This window comes from Channa argus, chromosome 12, assembly GCF_033026475.1.
Source record: "Channa argus isolate prfri chromosome 12, Channa argus male v1.0, whole genome shotgun sequence".
Taxonomy (NCBI): domain Eukaryota; kingdom Metazoa; phylum Chordata; class Actinopteri; order Anabantiformes; family Channidae; genus Channa; species Channa argus.
The window spans coordinates 16,892,588-16,911,871 of record NC_090208.1 but is presented as its reverse complement, the minus strand read 5'-3'; the positions used below and the strand labels follow the sequence as shown (position 1 = coordinate 16,911,871).

Genomic DNA, 19,284 nt, shown 5'->3' with positions numbered 1-19,284 from the left:
ACAAATTTCCAAGACAAAATTAATTTATGTCGGTAAAGAAGGCATATCTGAAAGTCTCTGAAAGTCAATAGATTAATAGAAAGTCAGTGATGTACTCACAGAATAATGACAGTACACAGAACAAAGTGTGTCCCATCTTCACATGCAGACCATCACTGTCACTCTGCTTCTCTGATTCTGATAATGTTTGTACTTTACATTCAAATATGTAACACAGCAAAGACAGAAAGAATAAAGACAAGTTAGGTTTTAAATATATGCATCTGAAAAAGTACAGCCTCTCTGTTCTTCCTTCCTTTTTATGTAACATTCAGTCATCTACCACAGTTTTAACATATTTACTGGGTCCTTCTGTCCTTTATATAAAGAATAACTTGTGTGTCACCCATGTTGATGACTTCACATACATTGTTCTTTGTGGGTCAGAGCAACAGAACTTTGCATTATTTGTTCTTTTTTCTAAAACAAAATCTTAAAACTGTGAGGAAAACAGAGAAAATTGAAAGCCTCAATTTTTCAACTTTTTAACAGCAAATAACAAACTGTCTGCATATAAATACAAACACAAGATGCACAAGTAAAGATTAAAAACTATAATAATAATAAATATTATAAATAACAATTATTATTAAGCATAATTTTCCATTTATCCTTACTTCAACAGGGATTCAATCCTGATCATGTAGATCTGTGATATGAAATATCAAACTATACAAATACTGAATGTGCACAGTGATGTCAGTGATTTTTTTATTTATTTTTTTGCTTTTGTTGTTGTTGTCATCATCCACATGTGTTCGTTTTGTTGATGATGCATTTGTCTTTACAAACCGGGGTTTTTTTTATGAACAATTACACAACAAAGGAAATTAAATTACATCCATCCAGGTGGGGTACACTGTGGAAAGGTTACCAGGGCCACAGAGAGACATATACAGACAGACAACTCTTTACACCTACAGTATTCAGCAATTTCAGATTCATCAATTAACCTGACATGTTTTTGGGAGGAAACCCACACACACCAGGGAAGAGCATTCAAACTCCACACAGAAAGGCAATGGCCAGCTGGGGTATGAACCCATAACCTTCTAGCCATGAGGCAGCAGTGCTGACCACTCCACCACAGTGCTGCCCCTACAAATATACATAGAAACAACAAAATAAATCTATGTTTTCATTATTATGCTATAGTAGCAACAGAATTACTGAAAAAGAGACCGTCAGTAATTCTGTTTGTAAATCAAAACAACTTTAACCTATCCTGACAAAGCTTGTTTGTGTAATTGATTCTAATTTGATTTTTTTATTGGGGGGGGGGGATCTCCCTGCTTGCTGCCAGCTGAGGGTCCTGAACCGAACCTGTTGAACCATTAATCAAGCTCATTGTCTCTATCCAGATTTCCCTCAACTGATTCTCCTTCTCCTTAAATGCAGTGATTTTTTTCATACCCGACCACACGTCCTTCATGATGTTTTGCTGGAGCTGGTTCTCCAGTTTCCTCCTATAAGAGTCTTTGTTTTCCCTCTGTCTCATTTTAAGCTCCTTCTGCACAGACTTCAGCAGGTCTCTGTCCTCGTCCCTGGAGGCAATTATCTTCTTGTTGAGCAGCTCCTTCAGGTCACTGGTGATCCAAGGTTTACTGTTGGGGAAGCACCTCACTGTCCTTGGGTTGGTGTAGTCCACACAAAGGCTTATGTACTCTGTTACACAGTCTGTGACACAGTCTGTCACAGAGTCAATGTTGTCTCCATGGGCCTCACAGGGCACATTCCAGTCTGTGTCTTCAAAGCACCCTCCAGAGACCACCTCCTGGTAGTTCTCATGGTCACATTCTGCTGCTGAGCAATAGGAGTGTAGGCAGGAATCAAAAGCACCACGTTGTGATCTGATCTGCCAAGGGGTGGGTGTATGCTTCCTTCATGCTTACATACAGTAAATCCAACGTTTTACCTTGTCTGGTGGGGCAGGTGACAAAGTGTAGAGGAAAGTGATGTGTGGTTAAAATGTCCTGTCACGATCATGAAAGCATTTGGATGTTGATTTTAGAGCTTAGTGGTAGCGGTGTTGATGACGTCACATGTTACGTCGGGAGAAGCTGATGGATGTAAACAGCAATAACAATGGCACACGTGGAATCTCTCTGCAGATAATATGGACGCAAGTTACTACTTTGCACTTTGCACTGTTTGACTGTTTTCCAGCTGCTGCTGCGGTGTTGCTGCAGAAAGATAAAATGTGAGACCCTTTCTTGTTGATGATTCACTGAAAATCACTGTGAAATTATTTCAATACAAAACAATGTAATAATGATTGTTTTGTTTTTCAGCTCCATGTTGGAACAGGTAGATACAACAGTCTTTTCATATCATATTGAACAACAAGACAATTTAAATCATGTTCCTTATTCACTGCACAGCATTTTCTATGTGTTTTAGGTTCATTCAGTCTCTGAACATCAGTCAAGACTCTGCTACAAAACAAACAGTCGACCAGAGTCAAACTCAAGTTTACTCCTCTCTTCTCCATGGTCAGACTCAAAATGTTTTACTTTCACAACTATTTCCAAAACTCAAATTATAGGATAGAAACCAGGATCTGCTGTTTTTAAGTAACTCATTTAGCTAATTTTATGGATTTTATTGATTTTGTATGTGATGTTGTAGGTGATAATGCTATGTCTGATGTAATCAGAGTCTCTAGAAACACAGAAAGTGGTACAATTTAAACTTTGATTAATGTGGATTCATCAGATATTAAATAGAGGAATTGAGTAATTTTACATTGGTTAATAATGTCCAGTGATGTAGACTGAAAAATATAGATCTCTGCTGTTATTCTCTTTTATTTTCTATCTTTTTGAGCAACGTGATGAGGAGCATCAGTCATAGTGTGTTAAAACTTTTTTATTAGAATCAATTAGACCTGAAGAAAACTTTCTCAGGATAATTAAGAATTTTTCTTCATTTACAAACTGAATAAATTATCATATCTTTTACGTTAATTCTGTAGCTACTTAAGGAAAACACGGACATTTGTTTGTTTTTATGTATTTTTGTTTTTCTTTTGTTTAGCTATTTTAATTTTTTTATGTCCATCATCAACAAAACAGGACACACTTGAATGACAACAACACACAACAACAACAATCACTGTGCACATTCAGCTGAAAAAACATCACAACAACATCAGTATTTGTAGAATTTTGATTTTAGATAATGGAATTTTATGCTTAGGTTTATTACTTGTATTTCTTGTATTTGTATTTTATATGCAGAGAGTTTATTTGCTGTTAATAAGTTGATGATAGTTAAAAGAAAGAGATTTAAAATGTGAATTTTAACTTTGTAAAAGTTTTAACATAACATCAAAGTATTAGAATTATTTTTACTTTACAAATAACTTGAATATATTAAAACTTTAATATAATTATTAAATTCTAGGTTTTACATGTTTTTTCGATTGATTAAAACTTTTACTTTTTAAGACATATTGTGCAAATCTGTCATCTACACTGTAGGTATTAAAAGAGTGGACACTCTCAGTCTCACTAATTTTACGTGTTTAGGCTGTGAGAAGATACTAGAGCAGGGGTTAGTGTGGTTAGATCGCATGGAATTAACAAAGTAGACGTCAGCCGATCATCCGTCCTCACTATGTAATTTGTCACTTGATTGACGTACAGGGCAGCCAATCAGATTTTTTTCTGACACATGGCTCACCGTGCATGCGCATCCATGCAATGACACCAAGTGCTGCAAAATTCTAGCAAGCTAGCGAGATAGCCTCCTGACTATGCATCCTTGGCTGATTGTATTCAGTGCAAGTTATCAGAGTAAGGTAATGACAAAAAATGTACAGAGTTGTATTGTGCAATATGGGTTCATGCAAGCTACACCAACATATATTGTGCATGTAAAGAATTCTCAATATATTAATAAATAAATTCATCATTTTGACTTGGTCAAGTAGTTCACAAGCCAAAAAAGTGTGGGGACCCCTGTACTAGAGTATACTGTACCGTGTATATAATTATACATAATATTTAAAAATGATTTTAATTTTAAAAGCTACAATATGGTGTTTTATCTAGTCATGGAGTGAGACTTTAAATTTTCTCTGTTCTGCTCACAGTTTTAACCTCTTACTATTACTTTTAATCTTTAAGAACATTAGGCTCTTCTTTTTTGACTGACATGTGGTGAATTAGTCCACATGTTGATTTGCAGTAATGTGTGCGTTCCTCAGTTGGTAGTGAGGTTTCATATGTGGCACAGACACAAGTGATGGTAGGTGGCTTTCCTTTTCCCTCTAAAGATCCTCCATTGAGCTCAGGGTCTTTTTGTCATTTCTTTACTGAAAATTAACAATTGTTTTTAAAACTGTTTTTAAATAAGAAGTAATGTTTCATCATTTAAAGAAAATGGCCTCAAAAGTTTAGCTAAATAACCTGATATATATTATGTTACAATAATGTGCTTTTTAAAATGTATATTAATTACTATATATGTCTTTGATTCACACTTGGTTCAGTTTGTAGCGCTGATAAAAATAAAACAGCACATGTTGTGTTTGACACCTCTTCCTTCTGCTCTGGTATGAAACTGTTTCTTGGTATGACAGCAACACATCTTTATGTCAAAAGAGACTGGACCCTTGTTTGTTTCAGCTGCTACAGTTTGTTTCTTCATTGACTCCAATTGCCAAAAAGTGCATAAACCAATGGTGCAACAACAGTTTGATGTTTTGACTTGAAGATTTGTAATAGATCTGTAAATATGTAATATTTCCATAATACATTTATAGTAAAGTGAGGAAAAACAAACTACAGTTTCCACTTAAATTACAACAATTTTTACTCAATTTTTAAGCTTGTAGCTCACAGGCCACATGAAACACGTAATGTGCTGAAAGAGAAAGACGTCCCCACGACTGACATGATCCATGTTTTAAACATCTGTTATTTCAGGACATTTAGCAACAAATTCTGCTGTTATTTTGCCATTTCTGTGCACAACACCTCAGACTGAAACTTCTGATCCTAGATTTAATTAACAGTTTTTGACACTGACATTGCCTACATATCCCCTAAGATGAGTTTTAATCAGAGTGGAGTCTGACACTGTATTATTTGGAGTTGCTGAATGTAGAACATACTGTGTTTCCACGCAGTGGATGAGGAAGTTCAGTAAATGTAGTAAGACCACAAGACCACGAAGGACCAACAGTCAGAGTTTTAGCTCATCTCAAGTGTCATGTGACTGTAGTTGCTTTTGTTCTATAAAATAATTTACTCTCTAAGAAAATCCACCAAGTGCTGATCATTACACCTGTGGTTTAACATTTGTACACTGTTCAAAGTAGATGAGAGGAACTTTACTGATTCTGATGATGATGAGACTGTAACACAAGTTTAAGTTTCTTGTACTGTCTGTCTTGGTGTTTCTCTGCCCTTTGGGGAATATAAAGTTATTGTTAAGTATGGAAATACAGAGTTATGCTGTATAAAAAGCACCAACAAATAAATTATTAGGTAGGTATGTTACAGTAACACATGTAATACGATGAAATTCAATGATTTTATAAATGTGAAAATATTTATAATGAAATCATTTCTTGTTTATTTTTTTTAAGGACCAGTAAAAAGCTTTGTGCATTAAACAAGTTAATTTATTTTAGTGGTGAACAGTGTAAATGTGCATTAAATATGTTAAAACTGTGGTAGATGACTGTTTTTCACATAAAAAGGAAGGAAGAACAGAGAGGCTGTACTTTTTCAGATGCATATATATAAAACCTAACTTCTCTTTATTCTTTCTGTCTTTGCTGTGTTACATATTTGAATGTAAAGTACAAACATTTGTCAGAATCAGAGCAGCAGAGTGACAGTGATGGTCTGCATGTGAAGATGGGACACACTTTGTTCTGTGTACTGTCATTATTCTGTGAGTACATCACTGACTTTCTATTAATCTGTTGACTTTCAGAGACAAACTCATGTTTTCTTTATATGGTAGTTTTCTAACTAACATTATAGTTTAATAAGTGTCATTTTGGTTGTTGATCTGTCTTGGTTCAGGGAGGAGAACTGAGCTAAATACACTAGTGGACAATTATCTTTGCACAATGTGACAGTTTCTGCTCTAAGCTAAACTATTGTTATGTCTGTAAATTTCTTAATTTCTAGCTGAATTATAAGTATTTATTTTAAGATGTGCTCTCAGTTTCTTTACCAACATACATAATGTCATATTGTATATTTGTTGATAAACAATAACAGACTCTTTTAAAATTCTCAGTATTTTAAAAATACATTTTTTAATTATGATTTTAAGTTTAATCATGTCTGATGTGGTTTTAATCTTTATTTTAGTGTTAAGTGCACTCATCTGTGGAAATACTGAAGGTAACAGCTGTTCTTTTCTGTTTGCTTCCAGTTAAGATAATATTAAATATAATATTTCAACATGACATCTTCTCTGTGGTCATATATAATCAACATTATACTTGATGTGTGAACAGAAATAATCAGATTTGTGCCTGAATTTTTCTAGAATTTATTTTGCTATTTAACATTTGTGCAGTTTTTTATTTATGTTTATGTATATATACCAAATTATTGACCTTTACAGGGCAGATTATATAACCTTCATGTAGATGTGTTTATTTTTTACATTTATCTGATCATGTTAACAGGACAAAATGATGATCAAATGGAGAGAACTGCTAATTCCAATGAGAGGAATCAACCAGAGATATAGCAGAGTAAAATGCAGTTCCTCCTGAATATATTAATTCATTAATTGTTACATATCAGTATCCAGTTTGTCAAAGAATTCACTAAAATGGGAAATGTTTTATGTACAAATGAGGAAGAAAAGTTTCTTGCAGCTCCAGTGATTCAGTGTAATTTATAAGTCTGTGAATCTTTCTAGAAAGATCATAAATGATAAATAAATGATTTGTATCATATTTATTACAATAATTGTCTTGTTGTATTGTTGTCATTGTCATTTAAACAGAATCTGTGTCTAAGGCCACTCTGACAGCAGACAAGACCACCATACCAGTAGGGGGCAGTGTGAGACTAAGCTGCTCTGTGGACGGATCTGATGACTGGAAATTTTACTTTTACAGATGAATCTCAGACTCTTCTCAACCTCAGAATATTAACAATAATCAACCATGGGCTGGAATCATCAGTGTCTCAGAAGGAGGTTTTTACTTTTGCAGAGGAGGAAGAGGAGATCCACTGATCTTCACATCAAACAGCAGTGAACTCAGGATTGGGGAAACTGGTGAATTTTTTAGTTTAATTAATAAAAAATAAGTTTAAGAGACTGAATATATATGCAAAACAAAATCAGAGGTTATAGGACATTTATTTCTATCATTGAAGTTTTTATTTACTGTTCAAATAATCTCAAACTGCCTAAAGTCTGGAAGACATCTGTTTGTAGTGAATGAAGGACGTCATCACGGTTTCTCCTACTTTCTTTTACAATTACAATTAGAATTACATCAAGGTAGGAATGTAGTATTTGTTAGATTGATAGATTTTAATGTTAGTTATTGTCGGGTGACCTGTTCACGATCTGAACACATGACCTGTGAGTGCAGCTGTGTTTGTAGATTTAATTATTAATTCTTTATTAAATTGTACATTTCCTCAAGTTTTCAAAGATGAGCAACATTGTAACTAAACAGTGAAAATATTAAGAAAAGCTCAGAATCATGAGCACAATCAACTCTGAAGTCGGCAGAAAAGCCGGCTGATATTTAAAAGGAGTTTTACAAGCTACATGAGAGAAACAAGCAAACTTCTGGTTAAATGAAATAAATACAAATACAGTAAGAAGCTGTTTATTAAGATCAAAGCTTGTTCAACATGTGAACACATGAGCTGTGAGTGCAGTAACACACTACGTACTGTGAGTACTGTCATATTTGAGAATGACATGGGATTACAGTCACAGAAAACATTCTCTTTATTCAGAACACAACTGTTAAAGAAAAAAAACTTCTTTAAGGTGATGGATAATGTTAAAAATGTCATTTTTGTTATTTAAATGTTCCGATAAACAGCAAAAACATTATCAATATTTGCATGTTATTACTTGTTAAATTATTAACACATCCACTGAAAATAACTGTCCATCTTTTAATTTGACTTATACTTTTACTTTTTAATGTGAACAGCTGCCAGTGCATCTTTGACCAACTGGAATCAGATATTCAGTGGTGAGAGCATCACTTTCACATGTAACGTCCAGGGAGGTGGAGGAACTGAGTGGACGTATGAATGGACACCAGCCAAGTTAAACACGCCTCCAACACACAATGAACACGTGATCGACAGAGCAACTGAGTCTGACAGTGGAAACTACAGGTGTCGGGGTAAAAAGTACTTTTCCTTCACAGAGTGGAGTAATGTCCTCACATTAACCATATTAGGTAGGTTGGATGTTTTATATTCATATGAAAATGTTCTGTTCTGAGTTTCATCTGTTTCATCCAGATGAGCCAACACACTTCTAGAAATGTTCTCTCTTTTTACTTCTTTTAATGTGGCTTTTGTTGTGTGTGAGTGTGTGTAAACTGCTGTCAAATAGCTTTTTAGCTTCTTCTCCACATCCACTAAGAAAAATGAGTTTTGAAGGAGTCTGCAGTTTCTTCCTCTGACATCAAATTTAACAACTGATCACTGTTTTTCCACAAATTGTTGTAGTATTTCCTAGTGCAGTGGTGTGTTATGATGCTGTTTGATATTTAGTGTTGACTACAGCTAAAGAGTTACTGTACCTTACATGCATCTGAATAATTTTGCTTTATTTTAAAATTGGTAATATTCAGAAACATGTTTACCAAAGGGGCTACACAAAAGATGGATAAGATCAGTGTCAGAGAATAAACCTTTGATAACTGTCAGTTACAAATCTGATCAGAGTTTCTGACCAAAATAAAAATATCATGATGCTGATCACAGTGATATTCTGAGAAATATCAAAGATCATGCCACAGGGGCTCAATTGGTAAACGCAGTCGTCCACGGACCACAGGGTCAATGGTTCAATCCCCTATCCCAGTTGTATGTCAAAGTGTCTCTGGGACCAAGACACTGAACCCCTAACAGCCCATTCCCCTCCCCAGCTGAGCAGTGCTCCAAGCCCGGTAGAAATTGGGGAGGGTTGTGTCTCGAAGGGCATCCGGTGTAAAAACTGTGCCAAATCAACATGCGGACAATGATCCACTGTGGCGACCCTGAACTCACGGTATAAGCCGAAAGGACCAAAAAATAAAAATAAAAAAAATAAAAAATCATGGCACAATTGTGTTTACTATTTAGCATTTTTGTGTATTTATTTAAATTGTCATCATTAATAGTGACAGTAATGATGGTTTTGTTCTAAACTGAACAGCAACTAAACTACAAATTCAATAACCAGCACCTGTGTTGCTGTGAGGTGCATAATGTGAATCACCTTCAATGCTGAATGTTTTTTACAGGTTTAGGAGCAACACACAGTGTGCTGCCATCCAGACGAGGATTTTTAGGAAAGGCCTTGTTCATTTTAGTAACACAATGTCAAACCACATTCTGCATAATACAACAGCTTGGCTCAGTACTAAAAGAGTTCAGGTACAAAATCAGCCTGTATGTGTATTTGACAGTGTATTTAAAAAACAAAACTGGTAAACACGAAATGTATTGCGATGTGTTGCCAACATGTTCTCGTCGCTCAGCATCACATAATAATTGTGTATTATTATCAAATTGTGCAGCTTTTTTTTAAATGTCCTTTCACATCTATATTGGATGCTCCAGGAGTGCTACCATTTGACACAACAGGAACAACTTTATATACAAACAAAAACTGCATTAATGTTTAGTTGTACTCTTACTGTGTATTTCTAATGTGAACAGATCCCAGAGTATCTGTGACCCTGCAGCCCAACTGGAATCAGATATTCAGTGGTGAGAGCATCACTCTCAAATGTGAGATCCAGGGAGGTGGAGACACTGAGTTACAGTATGAATGGAAACAAAACAGCCAACACACATCTGGAACTCTGAGGAAATATATTATCAGAGCTATTGAGTCCCACAGTGGAAACTACAGATGTAGAGGGAGAAGAAACTCATTGTTAACACAGTGGAGTGATCCCATCACATTGACTGTATCATGTAAGTTTTTTTTTCCAATACACATATACAAAGTGAGAAGTGCAGTAAATATGTTGTTCAAAGAGAAATGCACGAAAAGATTTAAAAAACTTACAAGTAAGTTCTAGTGTTTTTCAGTCTCTTTGATAAATTATTTATCAGAGTAAATCTGTTATGTAGTTTGGTACAAACACAGCTGGTCTTCAAAGTACTGTCACATTACATGAGGTTACACTTTTTTTTTTAATCCCAGCACAGTTGGGATGTTTAAAAAGGATAAATATTTAAAATAAATCTCATACTTGTGCCCATGATGAAATCCTTTTTCTACAAACAAATCTTACTCTAGTAAACTATTACAAACCAGAAACAGATGAACACAAATGCAGAAGTCATCACATATGTTCAGAGTTAAATAAACCAAAACAAGTTTATTAGCAAACGAGTTGAGTACAACTACTCTCAGTATGGACACTGCAGACAACATAAAACACAAACTATAACTAAACATAAACTCAGTCACTTCTTTAGGTAGCAGGATACCAATACTACAATACTCATTTAAAATAAATCAGGATTTCATAAACACAGAAGTCAAAGCGATTGGCCTGTAGTCATTTAACCCTGTGATAGTAGCTTTCTTAGGGGCTGGAATTATGGTTGAATGTTTAAAGGTTGATGGCACTTTACACAGCTTCAGTGATTTGTTAAACATTTAGGTGAAGACTGGGGGCAGTTTGTATTTAGGCAGTTCATGGTTCAGTTTTGCTGTTAAAATCCCCAAATACAATAAAAAGAGGGTCTGGGTGTTTTTGCTCCAAACTGGTTATTTATTAAGTGGGTCACATACGGTGGCCTGTGGTGGGATGTAAAGACCAGAACCAATGAGGAAAACTCTCACGGAGAATAAAATGGTTTACAGTTTACAAATAGAGTTTCTAGGTTCGGGCTACAGGATCTACTTAACACCATGACATCAGCACAGAAACCTTCATTGATATAAAAGCAGATTCCACCTCTTCCCTGATAGCTCTGTTACATGGTCCGCTCTGTGCAGGTGAAAAACCGGCAGCATCAGTGAGTTATCCAGGATGGATGCACTGAGCCACGTTTCACTAAAGCAGAGAACAGCAGAACGTGGAAAGTTTATAATTGTTCTATTCAGAAGTAGCAGCTTGTCCGTTTTATTGGGCAGGGAGCAGAGATTAGCAGCTATAAATGCTCACTGAGGAAGAAAATACAAAACCACCTAAAACTCACTCTAAGAGAGAGGAAAACACTACTAAGACAAGTTCTACACGACAAATACTATTAATAAAGTAAGTAGTACTAATATACGAAACTAGACCAAACACACAAACTCAGGAGGACGATCGAGGCTAGTGGTCGGGTAAAGGACAAGTTGAGAAGAACAAACTTTGAGCTCCAACAACAATTGCAGACAAAAACAAGTCCTTAAATAGAAAACTACTGATGGATGGTCTGGGACACTGAGTAAACCGATAGCCAGCTGAGAAGCAGGAGACCAACAGGGGCCAGAGACAGACAGAGGTGGAGTGGGGTGGTGATGGAGCCTCAGGAGGAGGAGGAGGACTGTGGGGACACATAGAGAAACAAAATGAATGCACACACAAAACAGACTGAAAGTGATACTGAAACAAAACACAAAACACCTCATTTATAACCAGAACTAGTGCTGCCTCCTGCCATGTGACCTAATCACAGTGATAATAAAATAACAATAACAACAAGTCATCACATCTAATATACTGTCAATTTGTGACAACACTGTTCTCAAATTTATTACAGTGAGAAGTTCACTGTCAGGTGTCAGATTGAAAGAGGTGGAGGGACTGAGTGGACGTATGAACGGACACCAGCCTAATGAAACATGCTCCTTTAGTAGAAGGAGTCTGCAGTTTCTTATCATATTTAATAACTGAACACTGTTTTTTAACAAGTGGTGCAGTATTTCCTAATGCAGTGGTGCATTATGATGCATGTGAATAATACAAATTTAAGTTTTTGTTGTTTTTACTTAATTTTATTGTATTAGTCAGAAACATTAATGAATGTTTACAAAAGGAGCTACACAAAACATGGATAAGATCAATTTCAGAGAATAAATCTTTGATAAATGTCAAAGGTACTGAGTCTGATCAGTTTCTGACCAAATTAAAAATATCATGATGCTGATCACGGTGATAATATGAGAAATATCAAAGTCAATTGTTGTGTTTACTACCTAACTATTTTTGTCTATTTATTTATATTGTCATCAATAGTGACAGTAATTATGTTTTGATGTTTTTGTTCTAAACCAAACAGCAACTAAACCACAGGCTGAACTAAGACCTGACAACAGAGAAGTTCCTGTAGGAGGCAGAGTGACCCTGACCTGCTCTGTAAAGACATCATCTGGTTGGACATATTACTGGTACAGAGGTTATAAATCCTCTGATCCTCTGACCACACAAGATGCTGTTTCCTACTCATCTGGTAGAATCAGTGTCTCACAGGAAGGACTCTACTGCTGCAGAGGAGGAAACCCAGTTTACTACACAGAGAACAGCCAGTCAGTGAGGGTTGATACAATTTGTAAGTTTGGTTAAAAGATTTAAAACATACAATGTAGAATAAATCTTTTATATATTTGTGATTTAGCATATAAACATTTATCCCTTGTCTATATAATTACAAACCCCATTTTCTCCAAATCCCTTGAAACCTATTGTTGATTGTAAATCGCACAACGTCAAATATCAGATGTTGAAACTAGAATATTAGATTGTGTTATAAAAATGTGGTCATTTTGAATTAAATGCAATGAAAAACATGTGATTGAGGCAACAAAAGACTGGAAATTGTGGGTGATGCTAAAATAAAAATCCCAGTAAAACATCTCACAACTAATATGGTTCATTGGTCACAGGTCAGCATTATGATTGGGTATTAAAGGAATATTCCAGAGACACTGAGTCTTTACAAATAAGGATGTGGTGAAGTTCATCAAAAGTTAAGCAGCTGAAAATCCTGTGTCAAGTAAGAATGAAAAAAATTTTGCTTTTTAAACTAAAGCTTTCAGTTTGCAACCTCAAATGTTTCTAAAAAAGAGGTGACACTACACACTGATAAACATGTCTCAACTTTACTGAAATGTGTTGCTGGTATCAAATTCTAAATATTTCTGAAAATATTTGATGTGTTGTCTTTGTACAATTTACAATCAGAAATAATTTTCACTTCTCCAATCATCTTGTTTTTTTTTAAATTTTGACACAATGTTCTAACTTTTCTGGAAATATGACCGATAGATTTATACACTGAGTTCATGTTAACATTTGAAAACAACCATTGGAAGATAATAAATTAGAGAAATTATTTATACAAATATTTTCGCATCAGACAAACACAGACCTGTCCTCACTGTGTCTCCATCATGGCTGAGTCCTGGAGCCTCAGTAACTCTGAACTGTGAGGTTGAACATCCATCTGCAGGATGGAGGTTCTACTGGTATAAGACTGTTCCTGATCTGTCAGCCAAATACTACAGATATGAGCTGCTACCTGCTACTGACAATGGGACTGAACAGAATTCCTCCATCATTCATGGACAGACACACACAGCAGGATATGTGTGTAGAGCTGGAAGAGGAGACCCAGTGTATTACACTGATCACAGTGAACCAAAGTTTGTCTGGTCTGGAGGTTTGTTTGTTTCTCTGTTTTCTCTGAATAAACACATGTTAATTCACATCAGTTCATGAATTTTGTCAAAAAACAACTTACAGTATCTAATTTTCATGTTAAAATTAATGTGAACTGTACATACCAGTAGAAAGCATGAATTGGTTGGTTACTTTGATTTTTTTTTTTTCTTCTTCTGATCAAACAAAACCTTTTTTTTTTCAGTTTCACTGTTACTGGACTGTGTTGCCTTGCCTCCAGTTTCTGTTTGTTTGTTTGTTTCTCCATCAGCATGAAATACACAAATAATTTGCAATGAGTACTTGTACTTTGGATACTTTTAGTTTTACCTAATATCAGGAGAAAAATATTTTTAAAAATGTATTTATTTAGTGGCTTTCAGAGCACTCAAGATCACTTAAGAAATGACTTAAACAATAAAACCAAACTAAAATAAAAAAGTCAAATTTAATAACTGAGTAAAACAAAAAAGTTCCGTGGTAGAAAAGTTAATGCAGATAAACAAGAAGCTACTTGTTGGTGATACAGGTGATACAAGTGTCTTTTAGCTCCACTTCCTGTCCTGGACTGTTATTTTGTAGCCCGTTTTCCCCACTTCCTGTTCCCAGTTCACTATTCCAGTTTTATTACTCATCAATGACCATTATGGTTTACATCTGTTCCCCTGCCTATTTATTGTCAGCTCTCTCCTCAGTTCCCTGTCAGATCCTCGTCCTTTCTCCCTGTTTCTTCTGCCCACTTCCTTCTTCAGCTGGATTGTTTCGAGGACTCTGTTACCTGATTATTAGGTCTGAGCTTTGGGTTGCTTTTCATTCTGCCTCCTAGTTGTTTTCTGTGGGCATTTTTGGTTTGTTAATACCTTCTCCTGATCTTCCTTTTGGTTCATAGTTTGTATTTGCCCCCAGTTTCTTTCTGTGCTGTGTATTTTGTTTCCTGACTTCCCCTGTATCTTCATGTTGGGTAGTGCTAGTTTTCTTTGTGTATGTTTTCTACTTTATACTTTTACATTAGTTTTTACATTTTTCAAAACGCTGCAGTTTGCACTGATCCTCAACAATAAGTAGTTGAAGTAAAGGAATATTGTAACTTCTGAAATGTGGCATTTTAATCATAATTTCATTGAACTATGTTTTATTTCTTTTGTCGTGTTTTTCAGATGTTCATCCATCAGCGTCTCTCACAGTGAATCCTGACAGAGTTCAACACTTCACCTCTGACTCCGTGTCACTGAGCTGTGAGGGAAACTCTACTGAGTGGACAGTGAGGAGGTTTACTGATGGAGGCTTCCTGTCCCACTGTTATCACTGGGGGACTATGACTGGATCCACATGTAACATCTCCACTTCACAGTCTGGTACTGCAGTGTACTGGTGTGAGTCTGGATCAGGAGAGTTCAGTAATTCAGTCAACATCACTATACACAGTATGTTTCATGAACTTTTTACATTTCTTTTATTTAAACATCCATTTGTCAACATCCTATTATGTACTTTAATACCCAGATCAAACTGAGCAGTCGACAGTGGTCACATGCTGAAGTGTCTTTGGGTAAAACACTGAACCCCAACATGCCCCTGATGTGTGCTACTTACTTGTTTGGGATAAAGTGTCTGTTAAATGATTAAATGTAATTGTAATGTCAAAGTAACAACAACATGAAAAATACAGACAAACGTCTAATATCACAGAATAATTTGGGTGGCAGGTCTTTAACTTCATCTGTTCGCAACAATTTATACTCACATTTACCCTCAGTAAAAATCTCCCTTTTATAACAAACAACTAGAATGTTACTTATTAGACCGTTTGTAAATTCACCATACCAAATGTCAAAATGTCAAATTATATAAATCTATAAAATAAATGTTGTATCATTGTACATCAGCTTGTTCTGATGCTCTGCACCAGCTGATCTCTGAAACTTAACACTGACTGTTTTCCAGATACAGATATTATCCTGTTGAGTCCTGTCCATCCTGCGACTGAAGGAGAGTCTGTTACTGTTGGCTGTAAATTAAGAAACACAAAGTTTGTTTCCAGTGTCTTTTTCTATCAAAATGACAAACTCAGACAAAATGACACCAGACAGGAGCTGAATATTTCTGCAGTGTCAGAGTCAGATGAAGGTTTCTACAAGTGTCAGTACTCAGGAAAAGTGTCACCACAGAGTTGGTTATCAGTTAAAGGTGAGTTGGAAACATGATCAACAAACTATAATTGTTTCGAGAGAGTAAACTTTGTGTATGGAAGAGAACTTTAAACACGGTAAATCTCACAAGTGCTGTTCTCATGGTGAAGTTACCACTTTAGAGATATGATCACACATGTAAAACATGAGTAAGAGTGATGGAATATTCTGGATGTGTGTGGCTCTATCAATGGTTTCTTTAGTTTTCTTTTAGCAAAAAGCCATTGCTTCCTGTGTCTTTGTGTAAATCCATGTTGACTCTGTGCCTCACTGCATCTATACAGTTAGTTAATGCTGATTTCTAATTACAGGGTCCAGGTTTGTCACTGGGTTGATTACTAGAATTTTACTGATTGTTTTTCTGCAGCTGCTGCTGCTGTGTTGCTGCAGAAAGATAAAAGGTGAGACCTTTTCTTGTTGATGATTCACTGAAAATCCCTGATGAACTCTGATGTTATGACGTGAAGCTGTGAAATGATTTCAATACAATACAATGTAATGATTGTTTTTTTTTTACAGGTCCATGTTGGAACAGGTTAGTGCAAAACTTTCATTTATGATGGACTTCTTTGCCTGGGGCCTCCTCAGAGTGTAGATCACATGTTTCTTACCACATTTACAGTATTTTCTGGGTTTTAAGTTCATTCAGTCCCTGAACAAGAAGACTGCTACACAACAAACAGTCGAACAGAGTCAGACTCAAGTTTACTCCTCTCTTCTCCATGGTCAGACTCAAAATGTTTTACTTTCACAACTATGAGTTGTAAAATTCAGTTTGAAGTGACTCATTTTATAAATTTTGTTGATTTTTTTATGTCATGTTGTAGGTGATGCTGCTGTGTATGAAGCGATCAGAGGCTCTGGAAACACAGAAAGTGGTAAAATATAAACTTTGATTAATGTCAGATTCTATGACTAGAACTGAATAATCAGTATATGTCACATGTACAACATTCATAATTTGCTGGACAAACAGACAAATATGGTTATGTCACATTGATTCAGGGGGAAGGTCAGGCCAGTACACATTTTAAACATGTATTGTTGAAAAATAATTATTATTATTATCATTATAATATTTTAAATATTGCTACAGCAAACAATTGATTAAAGGCAGATTTTTAAAAAACATTTATACTGTCATCTTAACAGTGAGACCTGATGATACAGAGGAGAACTCTGACTACAACAATGTGAATCCAGATCCAAGCAAAGGTAAAAACATTGTCCCGATAGTCACTTGGTTCTAAATAATTAGATTAGATTTACAGTATAAATTTACTGCATTCATTAATTAATAATTACATTATAGAGTGACATCAGTCAATTACCTGAAAAGTTTGAAACTAGTGAATTAGTTTTGTTGCACACTAAAACTTTACTGGATTATTTTTATCATTAAATATTTAAAACATTTCCAAGTTGGGGGATTCGACAATCAGTTACTACACAAGTTACACAAAGTGAGGACAAAGTCAATGGCTTTGCTCAGTTCAGGGCCAAGATGCAAAAACAAGTCTCCCAGTTAAACCAGTGCTAGTGCAGGAGTCCATGCTGACAATCTGCTCTCAGGTTTTTCATGTCGTGGGTTCACTACCACCAACCAGGCTGGAAAAGTCACTTCAGCCTTTTCACAAAACCACAATCAGCCTTAAGGCAGCAGCACCTCACAAAGACCTTGGCCCTGCACACTGTGGACACACAAAATTAAATGAAGACACACACATTTCCTAAAGAGAAGAAACATAAAACAAAACATGTCAATATCTACATACAGGTACAGTCACAGGAGATGAGAAATAAGTGAGGCCTGCAACATGTTCTCTGAAATAGACTGGAAAATGAAAACTACATCCAGACAAACACATTTGCACAGTGCACTTACTGCAATGAGCCACTGGCATGTAGTGAAATCCACATGTACACACACACACACACACACACCCACACACACACACACACATTGCACTGATATAGATCCACCTTGTTACATAATTACGCGTTATTACGCTGTTATTTTCATTAAATAATTTTTTGAGCCATGTAATAAAAAGCATCTGTAAACATCGTAGTGTAGTAAAAGTTTAAAGTTAAAGTAATTCTGTTGCTATTGTAACAACATTTATTTTTGTTTTTCCTTTGTTGTTCATTTGTGATTTTTTTTTTCAGATTTATAAAGAAAAATGCATCATCAGCGAATCAAGAGACGTCGATGAAACTAAGAAAAATCATTCATATTCAAACAGTGTTGGCATCACTGTGCACATCACATCACATTAGGAATTTGTAGAGTCTAATTATTACAAGAATTATTACAATTAATACAATTATTACAACAAATTATGAAATATAATTGTTTTTACTTTACAAATAACTTAATGACACCAAAATACGTTTATTAAATTACTGCTCAAATCCAAGTTTCATATGTTTTCAATTGATGTAAAGTTCTTATTGTTTAAGACATATTGTCCTCTGTCATCTACACTGTAGGTATTAAAAGAGTGGACACTCTCAGTCTCACTAACTTCATGTCTTTAGCCTGTGAGAAGAAACACATCATAAACAAGAACAAACAATACTGAGTTCTTAAACGGTTCATAAACATTTAATTTGTCCTCAGAGGGTAATTTAATGCACACAGAGTAGTAGGAACAAGAGACTCCAAGACATCTAGATGGGATGAGATGGACCAGCATCAGTGCAAATAAATAACTTAATATAAACATTTTGTCCTTTCAGCTTATCCTGTGAGTTCAGGGTCACCACAGTGGATCATTAGTCTGCATGTTCATTTGGTACAGTTTTTACACCGGATGCCCTTCCTGACAAAACCCTCCCCCAGTTTCTGCCAGGCTTAAGACCAGCACTGCACAGGTGGGTATGGGGATGGGCTGTTGGGGGTTCAGTGTCTTGCCCAGGGACACTTCAACATGTGGTCGGTAAGAACGGGGAGCGAGCCTCTGACCCTATGGTCAGTAGGAGGCCACTCTACCGACTGAGCCACCACTGCCCCCTGCCTATCAGAGTAACCTGAACTTAACCTTACCCTTTAGTTTTTGTGCCTAATCCTAACCGTAGTTGTTTACGTGGAAGTTATGTTTAATTTTTACATGTTAATTTTTACATTTTTACATGTATTTATTTTCTGTCACAAATTGAACATGCAGTGCAGAATTTTATACTGTTTCAAATAATAAAAATACGTATATATAATAAACT

General features: G+C 35.6%; 1 protein-coding gene and 1 long non-coding RNA gene across 2 annotated transcripts; both read left to right on the top strand.

Annotated features, from left to right (window-relative positions):
* Positions 1-7,145: 7,145 nt before the first annotated feature.
* Positions 7,146-16,092, top strand: LOC137137145 (Fc receptor-like protein 2; the record flags this gene model as incomplete). The annotated part of the gene is made up of 7 exons (XM_067523084.1): positions 7,146-7,299; positions 8,201-8,455; positions 9,927-10,187; positions 12,495-12,764; positions 13,536-13,874; positions 15,031-15,297; positions 15,818-16,092. Coding segments are annotated over 7 exons (1,806 nt in total), but the record flags the coding sequence as incomplete, so codon positions are not given.
* A 31-nt stretch (positions 16,093-16,123) lies between these two features.
* On the top strand, positions 16,124-18,626 carry LOC137138097 (uncharacterized). The gene is made up of 5 exons (XR_010915888.1): positions 16,124-16,463; positions 16,582-16,787; positions 16,890-16,940; positions 17,215-17,277; positions 18,232-18,626. It is a non-coding gene; the product is annotated as an uncharacterized lncRNA (long non-coding RNA).
* Positions 18,627-19,284: the final 658 nt, after the last annotated feature.